This window comes from Cotesia typhae, unplaced genomic scaffold, assembly GCF_013202065.1.
Source record: "Cotesia typhae breed Kobodo isofemale line unplaced genomic scaffold, CoteBio_Ctyphae scaffold_152, whole genome shotgun sequence".
Classification (NCBI taxonomy): Eukaryota; Metazoa; Arthropoda; class Insecta; order Hymenoptera; family Braconidae; genus Cotesia; species Cotesia typhae.
Window position 1 is genome coordinate 10,956,418 of NW_027423776.1, and position 17,125 is coordinate 10,973,542.

Genomic DNA, 17,125 nt, shown 5'->3' on the forward strand with positions numbered 1-17,125 from the left:
GGAAATAAATATAGAGTGAATTGAACAGCAAGCGGAATAGTGAATATACAAATAGTATTTATTAAATCCACGTATAGAATAACAGTGTATCGATGAAATATTTCTTGGACGTGTGGATGAATAATGATCCCGTTCTGTGCGAAATAATTCAAAAATACACACACATTTGAGCGCTCGATTATTTTGTTTACTTGTTATTGATACTCGGATTAATCCAATGTTTCGAATGCTGAGAGGAATAAAAAGATTCGACGTGTTTTATTCCTGTTCGCTTTATAGGTCATTTTTATACACACTCGAAATAGTCTTTTTTAATTAATAGAAACAAAGTTATAGCACGTTTTATCTCCGGAATTGATGAGCTCTTTTGTTTTAATTACTTTAAGCTATCGATTTGATTTTTATTTTTTTTTTGCAGTGATTTTTACTTAGCTTGACAATCAGAAATATTTTTAAAAACTGATTTTTTTAATTTCAAGTGTCATTTAATAATTTTTTCCTTATTTAGAAAGATAAAAATGATTTATTCTATTTTTTAATTAAAATTTTAAATAAGAAATTTTTTTACCAACATTAAATTCAAATTTAATTTTCCTTAGACTCTTAATTACCAAAAGAATCTTTAAAATTTTATTTTGTTCATTTAAAAATTGACAAGAAGGTAAATTAGTGAGTAGAAAAATCAATCTTTAGTCGGACGAAGAAAATAAATTTTTTTTTCTTTTTAGCAAAAAAAGATTTAAGTTAAAAAGATCAATTTTAAGTAGTAGAGTTATTTTTTAGTCAGACACAATTTATTTTTTACTGATTTTTTAAAATTTAGTGAGACAATTAAAATTTTCTTTGACTTAAAATAAATAATATCTTTTTTATTCTCAAGCTAAATTTTTTCGTATCAAAATTTTGAATTTTCTTTAATTAAAAACTCTTATTTACATTCTGATTTAATAAATTTATAATTATTTTCAGTATTTGTTTGCTCTTTACAAAAGTTGCTTAAAAATTTTCAAATTAAATTTTTTCTCCGTCTTAAAAAATTATTTATACTATTTAACATAATAGTAATTTATAATTAGAATTTTTTAATTCTTTTCTTTTCTGTTGGTATTAAAATTTGTCTCAAAACCCTCCAAACTCAATTAATCATCTCTCAGTTTACCTTCTCAAAAGCAATCTTTCAAAACTCTCTTCCACCCTCAAAATTTCCATGAAAAAGGAACCTAAAGAAACATTTACCTTCCAAAATCAACAACCAAAAAGCGGGCAGCTTAAACAGTAATAAATTGACAGTAAAGGCCGTCTATTAAATAAACGTGGGGTCGATAGCAATCTGAACAATCACCGGGTGACACATGAAAGGCTAAATAAAAATAAAAATAAAAATAGAGAAAGTAGTTAAGTATACCTGCCAGCTGGATAAAGAAACGTCTCTAGCAAGATTGAGTCGAATTGATAGGCTGCCGATCGAATGAGAAGCACGTGGCCTTGGGGTGTGGATCGATGTCGCGAGGATATTTTGCGTATACCTTCCTTATCACCGGCAATACCTTATCGCTATTAAAGCCTTAGCATACACACAATTTCGTCACTCCCATTAACATTTAAATTAACATCAACATCCACATCCGTCTCTTCATTAGTCCCTCCCCCTTTCTCTCCTCCGCGAAACTTTGACAGTTCTTATTTTGCTTTTTACCCCCCTTAAAATTTTTTTGTTTTTATTTTTAATCATTTTTCTGCACAAAAATTATTCTACATTTTTTTTATCAATTTTTTATTTATTTTTAAAAATCACTTCCACTGATAACAGCCGCGATAATACATAATAATAAATAAATAATAATTCTATCGTGGAATCAATGAAATCTTTAGTAAGGACACCACCCACCGCGTGTTTTAATGAAAAATCGAAGTGTCACTATCATTCTCAAGAGTCTTGTCTGTACACCAGATTAATAAATAATAATAACAATTGTTTCAATAATAATAATAATAATAATAAATAATAATAATAATAATAATAATAATAATAATAATAATAATAATAATAATAATAATAATAATAATAATAATAATAATAATAATAATAATAATAATAATAATAGTAAAAGTAATATTGACAGTTGTTATTATTATTTTAGACACTGATTGAAAAAAAAAAATTTTTTTTTAACAATTTAAAAGTCACGTGTGAGTTTTAGAAGAAAATAAAGTTTTGCAGAGAGGGTGCTATTATTTTTGATAGATTTTTACAATGAATTTAAAGAGTTGGAAAAGACAGAGCGAGACCCGGTTTGGTGGCATGAGGATGTCATACTGACAATGAGGATTGTTGAAAATATAAATGATAGGGGTTTTAGATCTGTTTTTATCAACGATTGCCGTGCAGCGACGTTTGTTTGCGTCAACTACTCGCGCTGGCGCAGATCGGAGAGTACCAACTGAGTTCGAGGAGCTGCTATTGGGGTTGGCAACCAGCTTGAGGAGAAGTGAGCTGATGTGAGGATAAGGGTTGAGAGGCGGGAACATTTGAAAGTGTAGATAGAATTTGTGGGGTTACCTGTTTGCGTGCCGCTGTCAAAAAAGGTACTCGATGTTTCGACCGTCATCGATTGGAAGGTTCCGTCGGTTATTTGAGCTGAGCTGTCTCTCCGTCCGCGGTAACGTTGCACCTAGTGGTTGTTGGTAAAATAGTTTTTATGAAAATTTTTATTTATTTAATAAATTTTTTTTTTATTTTTATTCAAATATTTTAAGAATTTTTTTTTATTCATTAAAAAAATTTTTTAAAAGTTCTTTTGTTATTTTTGTAATTATCGAAATTCATTTTAGAAATTTTTTTAAAACTTTTCATTGAGATTTAAATTGAGACATTTTTTTTTTTAATTATTATTATTCAAATATTAATATTGAGAAGGAAGTTTGAAGAAAATGAGGTTGACATTTGAAAGAGAGGATTTTATTAAAATAAGATAAACTTACAGTGTCGTCACTTTGAGAACTCTGTCTGCGGAAATTACGACACCTTATCATTTCCTCAGTGGTACTTTGGCGTCTAAATCCCCGGGACATGAGAATTTCTTCCGTGGTAGATTGTCGGCGGATAATTGGCGCGTGTTGGATGCTCCCAAAACCTCGAGCGCAAGGACTCGGGTCTCTTGAGGAGCATGATGAACTGTCTGGTGATCTGAAATAATTTTTTTATTTAAATATTCACTAATATCAAGCCACAAGAATTTTATTAAAATTCAAATTTTGACAAGTATTTTATTTTTTAAGACAAAATTATTTTTTTTAGTTAAACTAATTATTAGGGAAGATTTTTAACTAAACTAAAATTTTTTTACGAGTTTCTTAGATATTTAATTTATTGTAATAAATTTTTATAGTAGTTTTAAAAAGACAAGATTTTTAATTTAATAATTAAATCTAATTAATTTCAATAATTATTTTATTTTTATCTCTTACAAATTCGTATTAAAATTTTATACCCACTTAAAATACTTTAGAAATAATAAGACTCTCCTTCTTTTTATTAATTCTTAATTCTCAGCAGTCGCAAAGTGGCTCCATGTCACAAATTAATATTACTATTATTAACTAATTGATTATAATTGTTATTGTTAATTATAAATACTACCTAGCAGGTCGTCCAATAATAGTAGTTGATTGTCTGCGTAATCTAGAAGGTCTCCGCTGTCTGTTAGGACTAAAGTCTCTTTTCTCAGCAGTATTTCTGTCAGGACTGAGATGACTTTTGGAATCCCTTCGCCTGGAGTAAGAAGCCGAGTCCGGACTGAGCGAGTCCCTTCTCGCTTTGCGCCCTGAAACAGTGTTTATTTTTTTAAGCAAGCCAACCAATCAATCAATCATTGTTATGATCCTCAAATAACTTTCTTGCTCGCGATATAAGAAGCAAAAGAATCACCTCCGTCATCCGGATCGGGCGAGAGCGTGGGCTGGCTGCTTCGTCGCCCCGAGGGCGACTCGTCAATCGTGGCAGCCTGACGCGTCAACCTTGACAGCTTGCTCGAGGAGACCTCCTTCCCCTTGCCGTAGTAGCACTGGGTCGTCGAGTCGCGGCGGGTCGTCAGAAGAGGGTGGCTGGGTGTGTTGTGGACGCTAGGGGAGCCCACGGGACTCAGTCCGCCGGACATCGAGGCCCCAGGCAGCAGTAAGTTGTTTAGTGTGGGCGATATTGACGGAGGCGTCGTAGATGACATTATTATCGTCGGCGTGTTCACTCCCGGCTCCAAAGTCAAGTAGTTTTTCTCTGCTTTAATGTTCTCCATCGACGGCGGCTTTGGGTCGATCCCGAAGGATTTCGTTTCCGGCGTCAGGAAGTTCTTTGATTCTTGCCGCTCTGACAAGCTTCTTTGGGCTTCTAAGTGTTCTCTGAAATTAATAATTTTTTTAGTTGTTTTTTTTTTTTTTTTTTTTTTTTTTTTTTTTTTTTTTTTTTTTTTAGGATTGAATTGCAAAAAAAAATTTTAATTAATTTAGTCTTGGAGTAAATTCACTTTTACTTATTTTAAAATTTATATTAATAAAAAAAAAAACTTCTAAATGAATTCTTTACTTTTTTTTTTTTTTTTTTTAATAAAATTTTTTAATAGCAATAAAAAACGAAAACAATGAAAAAAAAATTTTTTATTTGTTTAAAAATTACAAATGCGTAATTCGAAATTTTTAAATCAATATAAAAATTTTTTTTTATTTGATATAAAAAATCTTACATTTTTTTTTTTTTTTTTTTAATAAATTGTTAAGTAGTTAAGTAGAAATATCAATATTTAGTCAGACACATGAATATTTTTTTTTTTTTTTTTTTAATTAAAAAAATTAAAATATTAAGTAGTAGAATCTGTTTTTAATCAGACAAATATTTTAATTATTAATTTTTTAGTCAAAGAAAATTTCAGTAAAAAATAGAAATAAATATTAGAACTTTTTTCTAAAGAGAATTTTTCTCTTCCTAAGTATATTCATTCATCTTTGACATTAATTAAACAAAAAAAAAATAAACCAACCTAACTGCAGCAGAAGCAGAGCTGTCAGTGCTAGAAGCGCTGGGCCTCTGATCCATCCGATAGTACTTGGTTGGTGTAATAGCTCCGGCATCAAGGGAAATCTGAGATTGCTGTGATTGTTTGCGCTTGTGATGACGACAGTGATGCTTGCGTTCCCCAGCCGGACCGCCGACAACACTATCCCGCTTCGTTCTCGCGCTCTCCCCGGAGCCTCTCCGCGAGTATCTCGACTCGCTGGATCCTGGAGCGTTTAAATTGAATTAATTAACTAATTAAAGTCAAACAGATCAAAATTAAATCAATAAAACAAACCTCGGCGATCAGTCGGAGTCGGAGAAATGACAGTGGGCTGCTGGGGCTGCTCTTTCTTGTTCCAAAGTTTCGCGAAGTCATTTTTGAGATCGCTGATGGCCGAGTCTCTCCTGGACTTGCTGGTGGTCGAGCTTTTAATCCCGCTGTCGACAGAGCTTTCGCGACGCTTTCTCATACTCGCCGCGTGCCCTTCGGTCGTCTGCTGCCGGGACCAGGGCAAGGATTTCGCGATGTCTGCCAGGGTTTCTCGTCGACAGAGCTTGTTGCCCGATTTGTTCTTATTCGAGCTTCCTCCGCTGCTCCAGTCTCGCAAAATGTCCGCAAGACTCGAGCGACGACGACGGCCATGGTGGGTCGGGGAACATTCTTGGGTTTCGTTCGGCGGTGATAGCGGCGCTCCGATTTGGGCTGCTGAGTCTCTTCTTCCTGTTCCTTGCATTAAATTTTTTTAGTTTTTATCATTTTTAGTATTTTTTAAAGTTGTAAATTTTAATTTTAAATGAAAAATTGAAAAAATAATTTTTTTTTTTTATAGAAAATCAAATTGTCTAAAAAAATAGTCTTATGATTTTTTTATGGTTACTATAGCTTGTTAGAAATTCAAATTTTAAACAAATTATTTTTAAAGTTTTAATATAAAATTTTGGATAAAATATTAAAGTTATAAAAAAATAATCAGAATCTTTTCGATAGAAAATTAAATTTTCTACAAAAACAGTCTTATGATTTTTTTATACTTCTTATAGTTTACTAGTAATTTGAATTTTTTATTATAATTCTTTGTAATAATTTTTAGTACTTCCAAAATAGTGAAAAATCTCTTTTTTATTGGGTAAAAATTACAATAAATCTACAATAACATATTGGCATCCTAAAAAACAAACTTTTCTCCCAAATTAATTCCAACAGAGCACTAAAAATGACTCAGATTATTGCTAAAAGTTTTCCGTACTCCCTCGAGGCTCTCTTAAATTCAAGTCACGTCGCGACCCGGCTAAAATTAATCCAATTAAATCGGAAATTCATTGCTTATTAATCACGAAAAATTCCGAGTATCAAGTCCAACAAATAACAATCAATAATTAATAATTAATAATACTAATTATCAATTAATAACTATGTAATAATTAATTGAAAATAATATCAATTAAACTAATTATCGACACCGTATAAAAACATCAATTGCTAAATTATTAATTAACTCAAACAAAAATAAATTATTTTAATTAATTAAAAAGAGTCAACTCACCTAGTCGATGCTTCAAAGTCAATTCCTCGACCTGTTCGCGCATAAGATCATCCCAGCCATTTCCTCCCTGCCACACTAAGCCGACTTGATGGCTCAGTATCGGGAGGTTACACACGAAACAGATGGCCGTCATTGTCCTGGAAAAGTCCCGGATAAATGAATAGTGTCCTCTGTCCCTGGGGCTGGATTGTAAAACTCAAACTCAAATTAATATTTAGATTCAAAACTTTAACAAAACTTATCAATTTATTTTTTTATTTTTATAAATATTTAATTACCTAATTTAAACATTAACGAAAAATAAAAAGTGCTGGTTTAATTAACGAGACAAAGATGTGCGTCGATAAATTTAAATTTGGTGACAAGGATTTGACACGACATGCTCAATTGATTTTAATTACATAATTACACGGAAAAAAGAGAAGTGGAAAAAATTTTTTTTATTTATTTAAATAATTATTTTATAATAAAAATTATAAAATAAATAATAATTTAAACAGTAAATTTTTATTTTAACAGCTAATTTACAATATTTATTATTTAAATGTTATAATTAAAATATTTACACGGAAAAAACTGGAAAAGTTAGAGTTTTTACACTAAAAAAAGATTCCTAAAACAGTCTAAAAATAAGTTTATAATAAATTTAGTAATATCAGTAAAATTAAAATACAAAAACATTTAAATAAAAAAGATTTATAAAAATAATAACAAAAAAATTAAATTTTTTCCACTATTCTTTTTTTTCTACATTTTTAGTGAACAAATTTTTGGCATGCTTTCGAGGAGAACATTTTAACAATTAACTTAAATTGATTACTTAGCGCTGACTAACAATTAAATAAATATTTTAATTGTTATAAGCTAGACAATTTTTTGAGTAATTAAATTTATTTGTCAAAAAATTGCCGATCACAGTCGAGCTGAAGTATTTGGCCCTGGCTGAATAAAATTCTCAAATAAAAAATTATTAATTAGTACTTATAATTGCAATTAATAACTGAGAAACAAGAAGATATTAGTACAGGTGACAATTTTTAAAAATGAAGAGTAATAATAATAATTAAAGAATAATTTAACGAGACGCAGCGTCATTCCAAGCGGATGCAGACAAACTCTGTAGAATTGACGTTAAGAATAGATTGAGATTAAAGATTGGTTAATATAAAATATAAATATCAATCAGACATGTGTATAAATCATGTTTTGTTGCTTAGAACAATAACTGCTTGCTAGTAATTATTATTGCGCTTTAAAATAAACTTTAATTTTAAATTTATGTTAATAAATTAATTTTAAAAGGTTTCTATGGTCGACCTGTAATGTCGAAGTCTCGGGCTCGGCGTCGACATCGCATGGCAACCACCGGGTCTACCTGTAAAAGACACACATTTTTTTCTTCTAAATATTTTATTCCCTCAGTACCTTGCCAGGTTTTTTATTTTTTATTTTAGTCATGCTTCAAATCCACACGCCAAGTCCACTGCAAGATGCATTTTTTGGTTTTAGTTGATGGAAAATTGTGGGAGGTAATTAATGTTGGAAATAGATCTTAAAAGAAGTCGAAATTTGTGACGGATTAAGGATGGAATATTTATACGGAGGCTTGAGTAATGAGAATGAGCAAGAATTTATTAGAGAATAAATTGTGGCAGAATAAATTTAACTAATGGACTTAATAACTGGGTGTGCGAGTCGTTAATGGGCTAGATTAATGCCGAGTATTATTTGTTATTAGTATCTGCGTATGAGATGTTATTTTTTAGTTTTAATTTATCATTTTTTATTAATTAAGTAGGTATAAGTGAGCAGGTGGTTTTAATAATCTGAGATGAAGCTAAAACCGTTGCTTTTGAACATAATTTGGGAGTTTAGTTTCCGAGAATTTAATACCCTGATTAGCCTTGTTATATAAAATTCTTAATGATATTAAGTGGTAAGTAAGTTTTTGGGTTTTATTTTTATAAAATTACTTTATTTAATTTTTAATATTCCGTCCAAAGAGCCAAAGATATAAAAAAATTTATTAAATACTATTTTGTAGAAAATTTAATTTCTTAAAAAAAAAAAATCTCTTATCATTTTTCGTATTTTCAATATTCCGGCTGAAATAATTATAACAATTAAATTTTACATTTTTTAACTTAATAAATATTCTGTTTGAAAAATCAAAGATACAAAAAAACCTATCGAGAAATTTAATTTCCTAGAAAAAAAATTTTTTTTTTCAATTATTCGTATCTTCAATATTTTTGCCAAATAGTAGTCTTTGTTATAATAGTAATAATTATAATTATGAATTAAAAAAAAAAAAAAAAAATAAGGTACGAATAGAAACAATTTAATAAAACATAAATGAAACACAAACGACCTCGACTAAAAGACATAATTAACAAGAGAGTTTCGACAAAGCAACTAGATAAACTTCAATACTATAAAGACATTCCCGAACAGAAATTACAGAAGCACACGATGAAATATTTGGAAATCTAATGAATAAATCTCATCCCAGATTGTTATTATTACTATTATTATTATTAAGAAAGGAAAAATTAAATTATTAAACATAGTTCTGTTCCAATCAATTATTGAAGCAAAACAGATTGCGTTAAATAATTAAATTAAATAAAAAAAAAAAATATTGTATCAAAAGTTTATAAAGTTTTCCTCGAGTAAACTAAATACAAAACAAAGTTTGTTATTTAATAAACAAATTACTCTTCTCGCTGTTTCGGAATACTCGGTTTATTTGAATCTACAAACGCTTTAATTGACATACCAATTACGCGGTCGCTCAGCTATTCAATTAAATTTAAATTTCATTAGACTCTTTAGATTCTCTTTAAACATCACCAGTCTCTTTCTTTTCTTCATTTACTTTGTATCAATTTTTTTTATTCAATATTGTACAACAATTTTATTTTTAAAAACTCATTGAAGCAAAAAAAAAAAATTTTAAGTTTTTTTTTATCGATAAAATTTATCATTAAAAATTTTTTTTTAATTAAAAAGAATTTTTTAAATAAAAAACTCGGTCCATTTTTCTTGAAACTATTTACTGCTGGAATACTATTGATTTATTGAGATTTATGTAATTTTGCGACTCGAAACGGAATAATGCTAGTGGAAAATTATTACAGAGTGAGTGAGTTATGGCATTACTCAACAAAATTGCTGAATATAACTTAGGGTACCCGAAAGTCTGTATTTACGATTAAAATAGGTAATCACGTGTGATTAGACGGCTGCTTGCAGTATCAGCTAGACTTACGTCACACTTATAAGTTATAACATTTACTTATCAAAGGAAATAAAAATAAACTTCAATCTAAAATAAAATCTCGTTATTTAAATTCTTAATTTCATCTTAAAATAAATTCTTATCTCATGAACTTAACAATCAATCTCAATTATTTTTAAATAACAACTACCAGAATGTCCTGATAGAAAAGCTCTGTAAAAGAACCCTCTGATTTTAATTATTCGATTAAACATTTATGGCTTTGTTCGGGGATCTATTATGAGGATAGAGTCCTTGTAGAATTTAGTAAATTAATTTATTTGAACCAAAGATAAAAAAGAATTAATTTTACTTATCATTAATTTACAAAAAATTATTTTACAATTAAAAAACCTGCTATTTTATATTTAGCAAAGATTCATTGACATTAAAAATTAATTTTGGAGAATTTTATTGCTTTAAATTAAGAAAAAAAATTTTTCAAGAATTTTTTTTACTTAAATTTAGAGAATAAAGTTTTTAAAAATTATATTATTGATCTAAATAAATTGTTTTCTGCTTATAAATATACTCAGTAAAAATTTTTTAATTTAAAAAAAAAATAATTGTATTTTAAAAATTTTTGTTTCAATTATTTAACACTTTTTCATTTCAATTCTTTTAAATCAACAGAAAAAAATGTTAAAATTTTTTTTTGAAAATTTTTTATCATAAAAAATCGATACCAATTGTTCAAATAAATATAATTTCTCCGGGATTAAATATATAAACACGTGTCAAGCCACAAGACCGTAGAGTGTAAATATACACACTCACCCGACCAAACTTTAATCCCATTATTCAGATTGATACCCGGGATCCATGAACCAGAACCGAATGGAACGGAATGGAACAAAGTAGAACACTAGAACTGAGTGTGGAGTCAAACAGCTGGGGTTGATTTAAATTCACCGTAAACAGAATGTCAGCGGTGGGGCGAAGGGTGTAGGGTGAAGAGTGATGGTCTGATGGTTTCGAGCGATCATGCGGTTTCAGTATTGATGGTAATACTAACACCTACTTCAATATTACGCACTGCTATTTTGTCATCAACAATACCTACATATGTATAATGTCTCAATGTCTTCAGTTTACCCAATATAGTATTACATATATAGATCTGTTCGACCGCAAATACATTTTGATATGGCTTAATATACAATATACAGTGCACATATAAAGTCATGCTTGTGTGGATGTTTAATGAACGCTTGTGTAAGTCGCATTGTTCACCGAATCTGCGGTTTTCCGCAGTTAATTACAACAGAAGCCAGATAGCGAAAAAAGTTATCTTTCGTTGACTAAAAAAGCAGAACATCCGAGCAAAAAACAAATATAGAACAAAATAACTTGTTTTGTTGTGAGTATTCACAATAGAGTTATCCAAAAGGAAGAAAAAAAACTAGGTGAATTTTTTCTGTTCAGCTAATCAAGATTGTTTGTGCGGAAATGCTCACTGGATGATGCTCATCCGGTGGAAATTAATTTTAAATTGAAAATCAGGTTCCGCTTGTTTTTTAGAACACGTTGATTAGTTGGATACAGGAGTAGAATTTTTTTCTACTATATTAATTAAGGATAATACTAAATTATTAAATAATATATACAGGATATTTTTGTGGGAAAGATTTGAGAAAGGATTAGGGAGAGGAACTTCTTAATGTGAATGTATAGAATAAAATAATATAGATAAATTATTAGAAGTATTTTAGTCTAGAGACAAATTTAGAGCTTGATAAAAAATCGATAAATATTTTTTTACGATTTATTTATTTATATTTTAGCAAAGAAAAAATTTTGCAAAAAAAAATTCAATTTATCAATTTTTAGATTGAAAATCCTTTTCATACTGTAAACAATTAAAATTTTGATAAATTTTTATCATAAAAAATTTTTAATTTATTAATTTTTAAATAAGAAAAGACTTTTAATTAATTAATTTTAATTATTAATTGTTTTAGAGAAAAAAAACACCGTTAAATTTATTTGTTCAGTATTATTTATAATTTTATTAAAATAAAATAAATGTTTTAGCCTCGAGGTACAAAGAAATAATTTTAATTTCCACATCAATATAAAAGTTAGCAAATAAAACAAAAAACTATCTTTTTAAGTGAAAATGACTGTAATTAAAGCTTTTACAGAATTTTCATGAAAAGGTCGACAGAAATTTAATTAGCTTTTGAATGAACCTGGGGCTCTTTTTCCGTCAAAGAAAGAGGAAAATTTGAAAAACTGAAAATGACAAAGACTTTCCGGGATCGATCTACCCTTTTTCCTTTTTCCGTTCGGTTGATCGCCCGGGGAACGGAAAATTGAATTTTTTATCAACTGTTAGCAATAAACCGCCGATTAACTACTTACTTTATTAATTAATGTGCAATAGAATTGACCGTGTTAAATATAAATGGACTAATATAATGGAGGGCTTGAATCAATAAGCGATGGTCGACGTTAATCGTTTATTTAATGATAAAATAGAATAATAATGATAATATTAATGACAAGTATCAAATATTTATCTAAAGCTTCGTCAATTTAAGTGCAATTTATTCACCGTGAAATTGTGACAAGTTTCGTTCCCGGTTAAATAAAAAGTAAATAGAGACGGAAAGGAAGACGGTGAATAAAAAAATATAAACTGAGGGAATGAAATTACGAATGAAAATCTTTAAATGAAAAATACAAGTTCAGTAAAAATAATAAGGTCACTTAATATTTTCTTCCTTCGGCAAGTGAACCTAGTTCCTACCGAGTGATGAAAGTATCTTCAGTCGAGGTAACTTGACTTAACTCAACTAAACTATTTTTATTATAAAATATTATTTACGCAAGGAAAATTATTACATTTAATATTTCCCATGTTAAACTTGTTTAATATATTTTTCTCTAATAACTGTCGACATTCTCGATAAATTAGCAATTTTAAAAGTTTTATTTGCTGAAATGAAACAGACAACTTTTTGTTGGCGGGATTTTAATCGAAAAAAGTCATTTATTTAACTTTAATAGCTTTTATTTGTTTGTCATTTTGTTTTTTTTCGGGCTATATTTTTGCTGTTATTTATCCACTTGCAATTTAATATCGGTGGTTTATTATTATTTTCGGAAATCAATCACACTTCTTGCTGGACCCGGATAAATGGATTTTTTGGTACGGACAGATTTATTAAAACTTTTTCAGAGTGTAAGAGATATTTTTGATAAAATGAATAAGTTTTTATATCAACAATTATTCAAATATTTTTTATCAAAAAAGTTACAAGGGTTATTTCAGTATAGAAGGATAATAAAAACCCTTGATATAATTCTTACATCTTTAGTATTTTTTAAATTCAAATTTTGTAAATAATTTTTCGAAAAAAAAAAAAAAAATTCTAAATGTCAATAATAAAAATTTAATTTAATTATTATTGACTTTTTTTATTAAATTCAAAATTTCGTTAAGTATTTATTAAAATTAGGCCATAAAAAAAATTTTTTAAATATTAATTTAATTTTTTTAATTAAAAAATAAAAACTTCTAAATTTTAAACTCAAAATATTATTAATAAATAATTGTTGATTTGATTTATTTATCTAAATTTTCCGAAACGAGTCCATGAAAAGTGTCCTTTTTATTTTTTAACCGCCCTTGGCATCTTCTTTGCAAGTAAATTTAATAAATTCTTGCTCGGAGATAAAAAATGGATTAAAATACTGAGTAACAACTGTGAACATCAATAAAATGGTAAACAGTAATGGTAAATGGAGCGACGATAAGTCGCTAACGAGAATAATCAGCAACAAGAGACACAAGTGGATTTTATTCAGATGAACCGATCGATCTATCGAGTGGAGCGCGATTGAATGCAGCGAAGAGCCAAGCTAGTGAACGAGAAAATGGGTATTCAGTTCGAATACAAAAGCCTGGAGGTAAAGTACATCGAGACTTTAATTACTCCCAAGTAAAACTGAATTTTACGCCCACTTTAACGCTCCTCTCTTCTGTTTAATTCTTTTATTTTATTTTTATTTCTCCTCATTATTAAAGCAGTTTGATTTCTCCTCTTTCTTCTTCGCAAACTGTTTGACTATTTTGCAATGCGATAGCGACAGTTTTTTCCCTCATAAAAGTTTAGAACTTTTTGAGTGCGCGGGTGTTTTCGTCTATTTATGGAACGAAGGGTGAGTGGGTGAGTGCGTTACGTGGGAATCAAATTAGTGGCGAGTGAGGGGCAAACAAGCCGTCTAATGGAACACTACAACGTCGTTACGCAAATATGTTTGCGGCCTGAAACCGAAAGTAGAGTACAAACTACTCAGGAAAGTGATATTGTATGAGTAGTGGAGGCCGAGGAGGAAAGGAGAAAAAATAGTAAAAGGTTGAGGTAGACGTCAACTCATTTACTGCTGCTTTCTTTCTGTTTTCTCTGAGGACTTTTAGAGACATACTCGCAGGAATTTCGGTCCCAAACACTCTTGATATTAAAGTATATTCTTTTGAATATTAAATTGCAATTTTTTTATTTTTGTAAATTCTCGGAAAAACTTTTAAGTCAAAAATACGGTCAATAATTATTTAATAATACTTAGAAATAAAATGTTTTAATTTTAATAAATTTTCGACAAAATTTTGAAGAAGAAAATTAAGTCGATTGATATTTACTAAAATGTTAATTTATATTATTAAGAGAATAAGAAAAATTTTGTCTTCAGGATAGTCACATTATAGAATCGGTTTTTTTTTTTTTTTTTGACACTTTTATAGATATAAGCTCATCCCTATATTACACTCATCGAGACTTTTCATTTGAGTACCCACATCAATTTTTCATATATTTATATATATGTATATTTGAAAAATATATCAAAATGCATGTGGGTACTCAAATGAAAGCTTTTGATCAGTATGACATCGGAATGAGCTTATATCTTTAAAAATTCCAATATTCAAGAAAGTACAGTGCAATTTAACAAAATTTACTATTTAATAAAGCAAAATTTTATTTATAATTCACAAGTCACATAGTGATTGCAAGATTGATAGTTTTTATTATTTTATCTCTAAATTTGCCTCCAGCTAAACCCTACGAATTAAAAATTTTGATAATTAATCAACAGAAATTCAAAATAGCTAGATGTTAAATAACTAAAATGAAAACTAATTTTAACTTCACTAAAATATGTAAAATAACGGGATAGAAATGAAGTACAAGCTCAAAATACCGTCCATCGAAACTTCTCCGACTGTTATGCCCGGGCAGGAGATGAAAGAGGTAAGGTGAATGTGGAGCGTGCATGAACTTGCGATTAAAACAGTTCTAGAATTTATGTGAATACTGTGATGGTAAAAAGTGAGTGCGAGCGAGACGGCAGAGCAGCAGAATTTATTTTTTTTTTTTTTTATGTATTATCATTATTGTTACTATTGTTATTATCGTTATTATTACTATTATTATCGTTCTTGTCATTATCAATACCGGAGTGTATTTAATATACTAAAGATGTTTTTTTTTTATATATAATTGTTCATTAACATTTCTTTGTTTAATGGAAAAGTTTATTTAGTTTTAAATACTTGACTGAGATTTATTTGAAAATGCACGCGAATGGTTGAGTACGCCACCGCGGCAGGAGATGGCGAAGAATTTCGCCGCTCGTTCGTTTGCAGTAAAAACCGACGAACTAATATAAGCGAAACTGCGTGGCGATAATTTTTCTTCTTTTAAAAGAACAAAAATTTATTTTTACCTGAAAGAAAGAATTAATTCTCGAACAGATTCAAAATATCTGAATATTTAATTCATTACTTTCGTTATGAATTAACTTGTTTGTACTAAGTCCCAGAAATGAAATTAGTATGGGAAATTATTTTGGTGAAAATTATTATTTGGCAAATGTTATTTTTTTTCTAAAAGAGGAATACTACTGCGTAAAGGTAGTAGACAGAGTTTGGCCACCAGGTGGCACCGACAAACAGAAAAACAAACGGTGTGTACGGGTTATGTACGATATAGTAAAGTTTGACATAAAGTTTGTAAAATTGTATAACTTAAGTTTTGATATTTGTTGTTTGTTGTCTTAAATAAATAGAGTACTACTTATAATCAGGCTCAAATTTCATTTATAAGTAATATAAGCTATCCCTGAAAAGATCCTGGACTCCGGCGAGATTTCATTCGAACTAGGGGATATAGATATAGAGGTAAGCCTTGACTGTAACACAACAGTAATAAAGTCTATTTTTAGATAAAAACCGGAAAAATACCCGTTACAATACATGACAGGAGTCTGATGTCTGATGTTCTCTGTTCCGACGTACCAGCCAGTTTACGTGCTCTTGTTTCCTAGTTCGAGTCTCCTCTCCTTCTATCCGTACATATTATATATTATACATGTGTGTAGTGTGCAGACAAGAGATATAGATATATATGCGGGTTGTTATTGATGTAGATATGATGTGATGTGATGAATTTAGTTTGCTAAATAATTAGATTGTTGGTAAATTACTGGGGAATATATTAACATTTATGTACTGACTCTCATCCACTTGCTCGCGTCGGTATCATCAGTGAATGTCATTCAACACACTGTTAATGATATATCTATGTTACTTTATTGCGTTTACTGTATTTAATCGTAATTATATCAATAAAATACAATTTGCTTACTAATTTTGTTTCAATTATTATTTTTCGATTTATTTATTTTTTAAAATTTGTGATTGTCAGTAATATATCATTTCAATAAATATCAAATATTTTATTAATTAATTAATTAATTATTATTATTATTACAACTACTGATGAAAAATAAAATAAAATGTTAAATATTTTTTTTAAATCAACAAATACTCGACGTAAAATATTTTTGTTGGTTATTTTATTTTAATAAATAAAACATTGAAAGATAAAAAACATTACGTCATATAAATAAAATATTAAAACATTTTATTATTTATTTTCAATTTTTTATTCAGTGTTTATTTTACAAAAGCGGATTTTCCGTTCTTTATTTGGAGAGCTATTTATCAATTTTTATCTATAAGTAGTAAATAAATAGACAAAAAAAAATATTAAAATTTCTACATCAAAATAAAAATTTTACTATTTTTCTTTCAGAAAAATTTCTAAATTAAAGAATTCTATAATGATTTATTGAAGCGTAAAAATTCATTAAAAAAGTTTTATCGTAAATTTTTTACTGTTTTTTCAAAAGCGAAACTTCTTAAGAACTTCATTCGCTAGTCAAACTTCGCCTATCAAAAATTAT

General features: G+C 28.7%; 2 protein-coding genes across 5 annotated transcripts in view; one reads left to right on the forward strand and one right to left on the reverse strand.

Moving 5' to 3' along the window:
- Nucleotides 1-17,125, forward strand: part of LOC141536110 (uncharacterized) — a 146,762-nt gene that overhangs the window by 80,175 nt on the left and 49,462 nt on the right. The window lies entirely within an intron of this gene.
- The window catches only part of Rsh (Rap GTPase activating protein radish), a 41,740-nt gene that overhangs the window by 10,840 nt on the left and 13,775 nt on the right, over nucleotides 1-17,125 (reverse strand). Inside the window, exons 3-10 of the mRNA XM_074255840.1 lie at nucleotides 7,909-7,966; nucleotides 6,592-6,728; nucleotides 5,343-5,774; nucleotides 5,031-5,271; nucleotides 3,929-4,395; nucleotides 3,641-3,824; nucleotides 2,983-3,187; nucleotides 2,561-2,672 (exon numbers count right to left, since the gene is read on the reverse strand). Coding sequence (XP_074111941.1) covers nucleotides 2,561-2,672; nucleotides 2,983-3,187; nucleotides 3,641-3,824; nucleotides 3,929-4,395; nucleotides 5,031-5,271; nucleotides 5,343-5,774; nucleotides 6,592-6,728; nucleotides 7,909-7,966 — 1,836 coding nt within the window. The remainder of the gene's footprint in view (nucleotides 1-2,560; nucleotides 2,673-2,982; nucleotides 3,188-3,640; nucleotides 3,825-3,928; nucleotides 4,396-5,030; nucleotides 5,272-5,342; nucleotides 5,775-6,591; nucleotides 6,729-7,908; nucleotides 7,967-17,125) is intronic.